At 38.6% G+C, this 13,474-nt stretch overlaps 1 protein-coding gene across 1 annotated transcript; it reads right to left on the bottom strand.

Moving 5' to 3' along the window:
• Positions 1-7,017: 7,017 nt before the first annotated feature.
• On the bottom strand, positions 7,018-12,883 carry LOC133275220 (heat shock factor protein 5-like). Its single transcript, XM_061465067.1, has 7 exons — positions 12,382-12,883; positions 10,973-11,346; positions 9,607-9,609; positions 9,153-9,236; positions 7,948-8,295; positions 7,720-7,861; positions 7,018-7,082 (listed from the first exon to the last, which is right to left on the bottom strand). Exons 1-7 carry the CDS (start codon positions 12,881-12,883, stop codon positions 7,018-7,020), a joined length of 1,518 nt encoding a protein of 505 aa, XP_061321051.1.
• Between the last annotated feature and the right edge of the window lie 591 nt (positions 12,884-13,474).

Raw genomic sequence — 13,474 nt, 5'->3', positions numbered from 1 at the left:
AAGCAAGATTCCTGCCTTCCCTACGCTGGGCACTATGAACACAAACCCCGCTGGCTCAACGCTCGGTCCCGTGGCCAGAGCCGACAGCGCGCACAGCCGGGGAAGCTCCTCCCCCGCCCCAGCCCCAAACAAGACACCCCTGCAGAACAGCAACCCTCACCTGCAGGCTGAGAACCTGCTCGTGCCAGGGAAACGGCAGCCACCACAACTACGGCCCCAGGGAGCTGGAGCCGCTCCGCACCGCGGCCAGCCTGCTGGCGGAGACCCGAGGGCGGGCACGGGACACGCACGGAGGGAAGGACCCGCACGGAAAGCCTGGGGAGCACGGCTCACAGACTGCAAACGCCCGGCACCTGCTCTGACACCCGATGTGCCGGGACAGAAAGCTCGTGCTGCCCATCACCTACACAGGGAGACCTCGGGACACAGTGCCACCAACATGGCAATCCACCCTTGCTTAGCCGCATACATACTTTTGCGTCCTGCCTAAATAGAGTGCACTCTCAGGCACCACAGAACCAAGCTCCCGAAGGGTGAATGTCCAGATCCTGATCCGAAATCTAATGCGTTAGTTCAAAACCAAACAGCTGGGCATGTCCTACACACAGTGCTCTCCAAAACACTGCCACCAACTTGAATATTCCCACTTACTTACACAACTACAAGTCCATCCCTGTAAAGCCACATAGGGCACCACTCTCCAGCAATCGAGACCCCGGCTCCCTAAGTGTGAATGTCCAGATCCTGCTCCTTAGCCTCATGTGTCAGAACAGTAACAAATACCCGGACATGTTCTAAACAGTGTGTCCTGCAGAACAGCGCCAACAACATGGATATCCTCACTTCCTTCCACACCTAAAATCCTGTAAAGCCTCACTGGACACCACACTCCAGTAATCAAGACTCCAGCTCCCTAAGTGCCAGTGTCCAGAACCTGCTCCTAAGCCTGATGTCTCAGGACAGAAACAGGAGCTGGACACGTGCTGCGCAGCTATAAAGCTATAAATGAGATACACATTTAGGAAGAAAGCTATAAATAACATAAATTTATTAATAAAGATATAAGTAACATACAAATTTACGCAGACAGCAATAATAGCATATAAATATAGAAATAAATCTATAAGTAACATACAAATATATGAAGAAAGGTAGAAACAGATAAATTTATTAACAAAGCTATAAATAAATTAATAAAGCTATACATAACAAAGTTATGAATACAGCTATAACAAATTTATACATAAAGCAATAAATAAAGTTATGAATAAAGCTATAAATAAAATAAATTAATAAAGCTACACATAACAAAGTTATGAATAAAGCTATAACACAAATTTATACATAAAGCTATAAATAACATACGAAGTTATGAAAAAAGTTAACATTACATATTTATGAATAAAGCTAAAAATAAGATACAAACTTATGAATAAAGCTATAAATAACATAAATTCATTAATAAAGCTATAAATACACAAAAGTATGAATAAAGCTATAAAGAAGAGAGAAATTTATGAAGCTAAAAATAGCATAAATTTATTAATAAAGCTATAAACAGCATACAAATTTAGAATAAAGCTCTAAATAACAAATTTAGAAAGCTATAACAGGCAAATTTACGAGTAAAGTTATAAATAACAAATTTATTAATAAAGCTATAAATTACACACAAACTTATGAATAAAGCTATAACAGAAATTTATTAATAAAGCTATAAATAAAATAAAAATCTATGAATAAAGCTAAAAATAACACAAATTTATGAATAAAGCTATAGTTAACATACAAATTTAAGAATAAAGCTATAAATGAAAAATTAATAAAGCTATAAATAACATATAATGTTAGGAGTAAAGTTAAAAATAACATTTACATTTATTAATAAAGCTATGAACAACAAATTTATGAAGAAAGCTATACATAACAAATCTATGAATAACGCTATAAAAAAGACACAAATTTATGAATAAAGATAAAAATAAGAAATAAATGTATATATAAAGCTATAAATAAATAAAAATTATGAATAAAGCTATAAATAAAAAATATGAATAAATCTATAAATAACATAAAAATTATGACTAAAGCTCTAAATAAGATACAAATTTATTATTAAAGATATAAATACCGTATAAATTAAAGAGTAAAGTTATAAATAAAATAGAAATTTACGAATAAAGCTATAAATAAGAGACAAATTAAAGAATGAAGCTATAAATAAAAAAATAAATTTATACATAAAGCTATAAATAACATAAAAAATTATGAATAAAGCTATAAATAAAATACAAACTTATGAAGAAAGCTATCAATAAGATATAAATTTATGAATAAAGCTATAAATAAGATAAAAATCTATGAATAAAGCTATAAATAAGGTACAGATTTATTACTAAAGCTATAAATACCATATAAACTATAGAGTAAAGTTACAAATAACATAGAAATTTATGAGTAAAGCTATACATAAGATACACATTTATGAATAAAGCTATAAATAAAAAATAAATTTATACATAAAGCTATAAATAACATAAAAATTTATGAAGGCTATAAATAACAAATTCATTAATAAAGCTACAAATATCATAAAATTATGAAGAAAGCTATAAATAAAATACAAATTTATGAATAAAGCTATAAATACCATTTAAATTTATGAATAAAGCTATAAATAACATAAACATTTATGAAGGCTATAAATAACATACAAATTTATGAATAAAGCTCTCAAGAACATATAAATTCATTAATAGAGCTATAAATACCATTAAATTATGAATAAAGCTATAAATAAGATGTACATTCCTGAAAAAAGCTAAAAATAAAGATATAAATTTCTGAAGAAAGCCATAAATAAGATCCAAATTATTTCTAAAGCTATAAATACCATATAAATTTATGAATAAAGCTGTAAATAACATAAAAATTTATGAAGGATATAAATAAAAGACAAATTTATGAATAAAGCTATAAAGTCAATACTAAAGCTATAAATATCATTTAAATTTATGAATAAAGCTATAAATAAGATATAAATTTATGAAAACAGCTATAAATAAGAAATAAATTTATATATAAAGCTCTAAATAACAGAAAAAAAGAATAAAGCAATAAATAACATAAAAATTTATGAAGGCTATAAATAACAAATTCATTCATAAAGCTATAAATATCATAAAACTGTGAATAAAGCTATAAATAAGATATACATTTCTGAAGAAAGCTAAAAATAAAATACAAATTTATTACTAATGCTATAAGATATAAATTTCTGAAGAAAGCTATAAATAACATAAAAAATTCTGAAGAAAGCTATAAAGAACATATAAATTCATTAATAAAGCTATAAATATCATAAAATTATGAATAAAGCTACAAATAAGATATAAATTTAGAAACAAAGCTATAAATAACAAAAAAGAATAAAGCTATAAATAACATAAAAATTTATGAAGGCTATAAATAACATAAATTCATTCATAAAGCTATAAATATCATAAAACTGTGAATAAAGCTATAAATAAGATACATTTCTGAAGAAAGCTAAAATTAAAATACAAATTTATTACTAAAGCTATAAATAAGATAGAAATTTCTGAAGAAAGCTATGAATAACATACAAATTTATGAATAAAGCTCTCAAGAACATATAAATTCATTAATAGAGCTATAAATATCATTAAATTAGGAATAAAGCTATAAATAAGATGTACATTTCTGAAGAAAGCTAAAAATAAAGATATAAATTTCTGAAGAAAGCCATAAATAAGATCCAAATTATTTCTAATGCTATAAATATCATATAAATTTATGAATAAAGCTACAAATAACATAAAAATTATGAAGGATATAAATAAAAGACAAATTTATGAATAAAGCTATAAAGTCATTACTAAAGCTATAAATACCATTTAAATTTATGAATAAAGCTATAAATAAGATACAAATTTATGAATACAGCTATAAAGAAGAAATAAATTTATAAATAAAGCACTAAATAACAGAAAAAAAGAATAAAGCAATAAATAACATAAAAATTTATGAAGGCTATAAATAACATAAAATTATTTCGAAAGCTATAAATACCATATAAATTTCTGAATAAAGCTATAAATAACATAAAAATTTATGAAGGATATAAATAAAATACAAATTTATGAATAAAGCCATAAAGTCATTAATAAAGCTATAAGTATCATAAAATTATTAATAAAGCTATAAATACCATAAAATTATGAATAAAGCTATAAATAAGATATAAATTTATGAATAAAGCTATAAATAAGATATAAATTTATGACTAAAGTTATAAATAACATACAAATTTATGACTAAAGCTATAAAGAAGATATAAATATATGACTAAAGCTATAAATAAGATTCAAAACTATGAATAAAGCTATAAATAACATACAAATTTATGACTAAAGCTATAAATTAGATGAAATTTATGAATAAAGCTATACGTAAGATCCAAATCTATGACTAAAGCTATAAATAGGATATAAATTTATGACTAAAGCTATAAATAACATATTAATTAATAAATAATGCTCTAAATAACATACAAACTTAGGAATAAAGCTATAAAAAAGATATAAATTTATGATTAAAGCTATAAATAACATTAATTTATAAATAACGCTATAAATAACATACAAATTCAGGAATAAAGCTAGAAATAAGATTCAAATCTATGACTAAAGCTATAAATAAGATACAAATTTATGACTAAAGCTATAAATTAGATATAAATTTATGACTAAAGCTATAAATAAGATACAAATCTATGACTAAAGCTATAAATAAGATATAAATATATGACTAAAGCTACAAATAAGATTCAAAACTATGAATAAAGCTATAAATGAGATATAAATTTATGAATAAAGCTATAAATAACATGTTAAATTATAAATAAGGCTATAAATAACATACAAATTTAGGAATAAAGCTAGAAATAAGATTCAAATCTGTGACTAAGGCTATAAATAAGATATAAATTTATGACTAAAGCTATAAATAACATATTCATTTATAAATAACGCTAAAATAAATAACATACCAATTTAGGAATAAAGCTATAAATAAGATTCAAATCTATGACTAAGGCTATAAATAAGATATAAATTTATGTCTAAAGCTATAAATAAAATTCAAAACTATGAATAAAGCTATAAATGAGATTCAAATCTATGACTAAAGGTATAAATAATATACAAATTTATAACTAAAGCTATAAATTAGGTATAAATTTAGGAATAAAGCTATAAATAAGATTCAAATCTATGACTAAAGCTATAAATAAGATATAAATATATGACTAAAGCTATAAATAAGATACAAATCTATGACTAAAGCTATAAATAAGATATAAATTTATGACTAAAGCTATAAATAAGATATAAATTTATGACTAAAGCTATAAATAAAATATTAATTTATGACTAACGCTATAAATAACATACAAATTTAGGAATAAAGCTCGAAATAAGATTCAAATGTATGACTAAAGCTATAAATAAGATACAAATTTATAACTAAAGCTATAAATTAGATATAAATTTATGACTAAAGCTATAAATAAGATACAAATCTATGACTAAAGCTATAAATAAGATATAAATATATGACTAAAGCTACAAATAAGATTCAAAACTATGAATAAAGCTATAAATGAGATATAAATTTATGAATGAAGCTATAAATAACATGTTAAATTATAAATAAGGCTATAAATAACATACAAATTTAGGAATAAAGCTAGAAATAAGATTCAAATCTATGACTAAAGCTATAAATAAGATATAAATTTATGACTAAAGCGATAAATAAAATATAAATTTAGGAATAAAGCTAGAAATAACATCAATTTATAAATAACGCTATAAATAACATACAAATTTAGGAATAAAGCTAGAAATAAGATTCAAATGTATGACTAAAGCTATAAATAAGATACAAATTTATAACTAAAGCTATAAATAACATATTAATTTATAAATAACGCTATAAATAACACAGGTTTAGTAATAAAGCTATAAATAAGATTCAAATCTATGACTAAAGCTATAAATAAGATATAAATTTATGACTAAAGCTATAAATAAGATACAAATCTATGACTAAAGCTACAAATAAGATTCAAAACTATGAATAAAGCTATAAATGAGATATAAATTTATGAATAAAGCTATAAATTACATATTAATTTATAAATAAGGCTATAAATAACATACAAATTTAGGAATAAAGCTAGAAATAAGATTCAAATCTATGACTGAAGCTATAAATAAGATATAAATATATGACTAAAGCTACAAATAAGATTCAAAACTATGAATAAAGCTATAAATGAGATTCAAATCTATGACTAAAGCTATAAATAATATACAAATTTATAACTAAAGCTATAAATTAGATAGAAATTTATGACTAAAGCTATAAATAACATTAATTTATAAATAACGCTATAAATAACATACAAATTTAGGAATAAATCTAGAAATAAGATTCAAATCTATGACTAAAGCTATAAATAAGATATAAATTTATGACTAAAGCTATAAATAAGATAAAAATTTATGACTAAAGCTATAAATAAGATATAAATTTATGACTAAAGCTATAAATAAGATATAAATTTATGACTAAAGCTATAAATAAAAGATTAATTTATAAATAACGCTATAAATAACATACAAATTTAGGAATAAAGCTCGAAATAAGATTCAAATCTATGACTAAAGCTATAAATAAGATATAAATTTATGACTAAAGCTATAAATAACTTATTAAGTTATAAATAACGCTATAAATAACATACAGATTTAGGAATAAAGCTAGAAATAACACATAAATTGAGGAATAGAGCTATCAAGGACATAAGAGTTAGGAAACAGAACAGAAGAGGTTTGACCCTGAACCCAGGCTCCAGCTCTGTGCCGAGCGCTGCTGCCGGACTCGCAGGAGGGAACCAGCCGCCAGCCGCTCCACGGGTTCACACGCTCCTCACTCCGCCGTCTTCCTCCAGAAGCAGCCCCGCTTACAGGCTCCACCTTCCGGCTCCTGGGGATCTAGGAAGCAAACACCACCGAGGAAGTGGCAGGCTTTGCCTACGGCTCAGCTGGCAGCACGCACAGCACCTCTGCTGCCATCAGGGACAGTCCAATCTGGCCAAAGGCGGCCTGCGACTTGAAAATCTGAGCGTGTTTTTCTCCTGTGTTGCAGCACACGGATCAGCAGGCTGCTGTGACATTTATTTAGTGATCTGAGCCACAAAGGTTGCGCTCGGGCACTCACTTGGGCAGCGTGGTGGGGTTTTCCCCTCTTACGTCAACAGTCACCTCATTAGTCGGAGTTCCCTTTGTGGCACTCTCACCCTCCAGCAAACATACCCACAGCCTGCATCTCACTTCTGTGTACTGTGACATGCAGGGCTCTGACACAACTCCCACAACTTCAGCGTTTATTGACTGAGAGAATTTATTCCCTGGTCCACCTAGGAGTCCTCACCACCAGCTTGCGTATAGAAGCGTGTCGGCAAGTACGCCGAGAGCTCCTACGAGTGCAAGAGTTGAAGTGAAGGCCCAGTGAGGTACTTAACACTGCAGACAATAACTCAGCTCTTGTGATCTCCCCTTGCCGCAAGAGTTTCAGAGCAGCTGTCTTGGCCACCTCTAAAAAAGGCAGGCTCTCTTAGCAGGGACTTACCCTGCTGTGAGCTGTGTCTTCTCTTCCTGCACGGAGGTTTTGCAGGGGACCCTGGCTCTTCCGCAGCTTTCTTCACTGCCTCGCTTCCTGAAGTGAGCTCTCTCTCTTCCCTCGCAGATCCACATTTAACACTCTCATTCTCCTTTAAATAAACACACCAACAAATGAAATAAACCCAAAGACCACTCAATAGTTTCCTGGGGAGTTTTACCTCCATTTAGCACTTACTTGCTCTGCACTGAACAGCTCATCCACAGCAAACATTTCAGATGGCTGAGCTGGGTTGTGATCCAGCTGTTCTTCAGGGGCTCCCTGTGTGCTCACAGAGTCTTGCGCTGTTTCAGCAGCAGCAGCGCTTTCTATGGCCGCATTGATGTAGCTTTCCAACAGCTCTCCATCCCAGCTTTCTGCAGGCTCCGGTGTCACTACATCAGCGCTGTCCGATGCATACATCTCCTCGAGAAACTGAAACACATCTTCGTAGCTTAATTCCGGCAACTTCTCGTCCTCCGATGCATGATGTGCCCCATCAGAAGGCAGGCATTCAGCTGCAGAAGGTGGCTGCAATTCAGGACTCTGCGAGAAACAAAACACAGGGAATTTCCAGATCAAAAAATCACAACCGTTTGCTGATGGATTTTACTGCTTCTGAGGACTGTGCAGGTCAACCCTTTTTCAGCACACACCAGCAGAGCTTGCTTTGCTTATTCCCTCTGAGGAAAAAAGTATCTCCAAGCTGCTGGAATGCGAAAGGAAGCCCTGGCATTTTTACTGAGGTTCTTTTACTATTTCATAAGCCAGGCCACCCAATGAGGTGCAGTTTCCACCAGAATTCTAGAAAGCATTGACAGGAAGCACTGGAGCTCTCCAGTGACAGGATAGGATAGGATAGGATAGGATAGGATAGGATAGGATAGGATAGGATAGGATAGGATAGGATAGGATAGGATAGGATAGGATAGCTCTGAGCTGGGGCCAACTCCAAAAGTCAACTTGGTTCTTCTCATGCAGACAATGAAACTCAGGACTGCCACAAGTTGTCTGGGACACAGAAGTGGAGCTGATTCCCAGTATCATAACATTAAAGAATCCCATTTTGTGCAGGCAAGGACTTTCTTCAAAGATAAACGAAGACTCGTGAACTAAAGCGAATTATGGTGAAGTCAAACATAACACTTTTCGAGGAAAAGAACACTCTGCCGATGAGGACACCCGCAATCCCGCTGCCCTGAAACCTCACCTGCATTACAGCACTGCCCCTTTCGTGTTTCAAAGCGGTGCTTTCAAATGGCCATTGGCAAACCACGTTACTTTCCCTTTCGAAAGCAGATCCAGTCTCAAACTTCTCTCCTTCCTGCCGCAAGAACCCAGAACCCTGCGGTCCATGCATGGGGTCTCCTCCCTTCCCCCTGCTCTCTGTGCGCTGCACTCACCTGCACAAAGACGAAGTCGGTGGACGCCGCAGCAGCAGCACTGGCGCTGACAGTCAGAAGACCTCCCTGGGCAGGGGGTGAACACTGCGGGGTGCCTGCAAAATTCAAACACAGGGATCAGACTGCCAGAACTGGTGCCCAGGGTGTACAGTTCTGTTGCTTACTTGCATTAAACACTGCAGTAACCGCTCTGTAAGCCAACTCCCTGAAATGGATTATGACCTCCCCGCCGATTGTAAGACTGAGTTCTCCACCTTAAAACATATTTCTTCTAAAGTATGTAGACACAGATCCAACATACGCATTGCAGAATTAACCAACACACACGGAATCTTCATATTCACTCCTCTCTATCTTAATATCACCTTTTTTGGATTTGGCTGCTCGACTGTCTCAACACAACACGCCACAGAAAGGGGATCCAGACAGGAAGGGCATGCATGTTCACGCACACACACTGGAATGAAAATGGGATCTTATTCCAAAAAGCAGCTCTGTAGATGAAGCAGTTTCTGCGGGTCTCAGGTTTTGGTGCCACGCAGAGAGAACTTACAAGGAAAGGCACTACTGGCAGGACAGAGAATCTTTAAAATCTGCAGTCCTTCTGGGCGAGAGAGAAATCCCCCATGAAATCAAATCTAGGCCAATGTTCACAGTAATTAAATGGTACAAGTGTGACTTGAGGCGGCCACGTGATCAGAGGAACTTTTGTCCATTTTGGAGCAACAAACACAAGAGCTAAACAACAGGGAGCGAGCTCGTGGACATCCTTCCACAGCAGCACGAGACACGTGTCTGACTCCTGTTACCTCAAAAGCTCGTTCTGAGCAACCTTAGGATGAAATCTGGACATCTTTCAGAAGAACACCCTGTGACCTGCAAACATATTACAGTTCTGGATTGTGCCAAAAATCGAATGATACCTGGGCTTCACTCCCTGGGAACGCCAAAGGATGTTGACAAAGGCAAGAAAACCACCAAAGAAACCTAAAGGGCTACTGTAAAAACAGGGCGAGAGAGCAAAGGAGAGATTGGCTGTAACCTGCTGGAGTGATCCTAAGGAAACAAACATGTAGTACAAAGAGCCTAGTTTCTAAGAGAAGAAAAGGAAGAACCCAAAGGGAAAAAGCGCTTGTGAAACAGGAGGCAGGTGTAAAACGTAACGTCCTCACCATAGGCTATAAAAAGCTACGAGTAAAGTAGAAATTGCACAACTCTTGCACTTAGTAGAGCTTATAGTGAAAGCAGCTCGTGAATCAAACGCGCTGTAATGCCTGTACATCAAGGGGACGAGAACACAGGTAACCGTGTAGCAGCCCAGACTGGTGAGCGATTCTGACCGGGTCTGAAGTGCAGAAGGGTGCACAGAAAGAACGGTTTGCACTCACACCACCTTTTCTTGGTTTTTTTTTGCCAGCTGCAGCAGTGCCTGATCTAACAGCAAGAAAAACTGCACCTGTGGAAATCCCACTGATGGGCTCGGCTGGCAAAGGGGCCAATTCTTTTGTAATACTTCAAGTGCTCCAGCTGAATCAAGATTCCACACACACCTGCTTCACCCACACGCTTTTGTCCTTCCCTGCTCATTGCAGAGAAGGCATTTCTAAGCTCTCCTGTCTCTGATACAGTTCATCTCATCAGAGCCAGAAGAAATGAGCGGCTAAAGCACATTCTGTCACAGGCTGGTTGCAAGTATACGGACAGGGAACACACATCTCTTTGCGAGCACACGCGTCAGATACACACGCAGTGACAGAGCACTGGCGGAAAACATTTCATGCATCGCTTGGCAGGAACTTCTCGAGCAGCAAGCGGAGAACTTTTGCCGTACCCGTTGGATCCCGGCCTTGCAAGCACTGCCCTGGAGACGCGCAGCTGCCTGGAAGGGCAGCACCGGCTGGAGCCCCTCGCTGAAGCGGCAGAAGTGAGCACACGGTCTGGAGAGTGTACGTGACCTCCGTGCAACACTTGTGGAGGACGGGAAAGGGAGCCCCCTGGCCTGGGAAAGCTGGGAGAGCCCCGTGCCATGGCAGCCACGCAACAGAACCCTGCCATGGTCTGGAAGGGACCGGAGGCTGCTGGGAAGTCGCTGCCTGGAAAGCAGGGGGCTCCTGGCATGAGGCGGCTGTGCTGGAGGGCGGAAAGCAGCTGTCTGGATGACAAGGTTGAGGAGCCTCTCCTGCAGTCACCAGTCCTGCAAAACAAAGGGAAACAAGGACTAAGGGAAGGAGTTTTCACTGGCCCTGAAAGGCAGGATGAGGAGCCAAGGCTCCACAACGTTCCCTGGGAAGACCACCTTTGCTCCGATATTCTTCATCCAGAAACAGACTCTATTCTTACACCTAAACATACAGTAACTGCTGCAGCACTACCACCTGAACACACAGGAACATCAGTGCTGTGCCAACACACAGCCATCTCTGGAGCATTCAGTCTCCTGAAACCCTCAGGAGCAAGTGATCGCTACTTAGAAATGCGCTATTAGAAATCAAAATGCGCAGGAGCTGACCAAACCGGCACAAGCCGTTTAGGAAGCGCTGCGCGTTACATCAGGCAGTAAGGTAAAATAAAGGGGGAATGGTGAAGCGGGGCTCGACCGAACTCCAGTGCGGACAGCACAGGGGCAGCCAAGGCAGGGGCAATGTCCAAATCCTAAACGTGACTCTGAGAGCACTTGATCACAAGTCCTTCAGTTTGTCAAGGAAAACAAAACCAAAGCCAGCTTTTTTCCAGGTAGCTCAACCGGTTGAGTGTAAAAAAGCTCAGACTTTGCCGTTTTGTTACTTCCAAGATATTCCCTTTCATCTTCCCTGGTTTCCTCTCTCGGTCAGTTACGGTTTCATGAAATGGTACTTGCCCTCACACGGTTACCCATCGCTTCACACAGATTTAACGACAGCTTATGGAGCAACCCTTCAAGGAGAAGGAACGTCCATCTGGTAGGGCTGTGCCAGCTCCACAGAGCCAGGGTGAGGGTGTTGTTACTGCAGCCCCCGACGGAGGCTGTCTTGCAGCCGAGGGGCAGACGGAACCACACGCGAACCTCGCTCCCCGTGCCTGCCGGCAGCCCATCTCCCTGCATGAACAACAACGGCTTTCCCGCAGCGGCGGAGCTGAGCGGCCGCCAGCAAGGTCAGGCAAGCCTGCTGCCTGCGGGGGTGCCGATCTAGAAACCCCGCAGCACCCAGTGCTTCTCGGGGCCCCGCAGCCCGGGGCCACCCCAGCTCACCGGGCCTGGCAGCCTCGCCGAGCGTCGAGGGCGGGAGCTGGGAGCGCTGTGCCGGGCGGCTGGGCAGCTCCAGGCCGGCCGCCAGCTTCGCCTTGTTGGCCCTCGTCAGGCGCTTGAGGTTTACGAGGAGCTCGGGGCGGTCGCGGCGGAAATGGGGGCTGTAGAAATGGAGCAGAGCCCCGGCGGAGCTGCCGCCATCGCCCCCCGCCGGGTCCTGCAGGGGCCCGGGCCCCGGCCCCAGCTTGCGGAACCCATAGAGGTTCAGCTGGCGGATGAAGCTGGCGAAGTTCCTGGTCTTAAAGACCTCGCCGTTCAGCGCCGCCCCGTCGCCGGCCGCCTCCGCGCCCAGCAGCTCTCGCTCGAAGAGCCGCTGGTCGATGAGCAGCCCCTCGCCGCGGGCATCCCAGCGCACGGAGCCGCAGCGCGGGCTGTTCACCAGCTCCCAGAGCTTGGCCGGGAAATGGCTGGGGTTGAGAGCAGCGGGCAGCCGCTGGCCCTCCATGGCGCTCCCCGACAACGGACGCACTGGCCACTCGCGCTCCAGCGGCCGCCGGGCAACGCCCGGCCCCGTCGGCCCGCCCTGGGGAGCGACACCGGCCCGTGCGCCGGAGTGTGAACGTCCAAATTCCGATGCTCGGAATACATTAAGAAACAGAAAGCTGGTGCTTGGCATCACGTAAACAAGGTGCCTTCCTCAACAGTGACACCAACATGGCAATCCACCTTTGCTTAGCCACTTAAACCTACACCTGTGTACTGCCACACGGCAGCACTCTCAGACACCCCATAAACCAGGCCCCTGTGTGCGAATAGCCAGACCCTCCTCCTAAGCCTCATGTCTTAGGACAGAAACAAATAGCTGGGCATGTTCTACACAGAGAGCCCTCTGGAAGGGTGCCACCAACACGGATATCCTCACTTACTTAACTCACATAAAACTCCATTTCTCAAGCCTCACTGGACACCACCATTCAGTGACCGAGACACCGGCTCCCTGAGCGTGAATGTCCAGACTCTGATGCTAAGCCTAAGGTTCCAGGACAGAGATGATGCCGGGCATCAGCCACAAACGGCGCTCTCTGCAACAGTGCCA

The sequence above is a fragment of the Pezoporus flaviventris genome, unplaced genomic scaffold (assembly GCF_033815535.1).
Source record: "Pezoporus flaviventris isolate CSIRO_AGI_PZ_B2104156 unplaced genomic scaffold, CSIRO_AGI_Pfla_v1 ptg000037l, whole genome shotgun sequence".
Lineage (NCBI taxonomy): Eukaryota > Metazoa > Chordata > Aves > Psittaciformes > Psittacidae > Pezoporus > Pezoporus flaviventris.
Note: the sequence above shows the minus strand (reverse complement) of the source record. Positions and strands in the feature narration are given on the sequence as shown.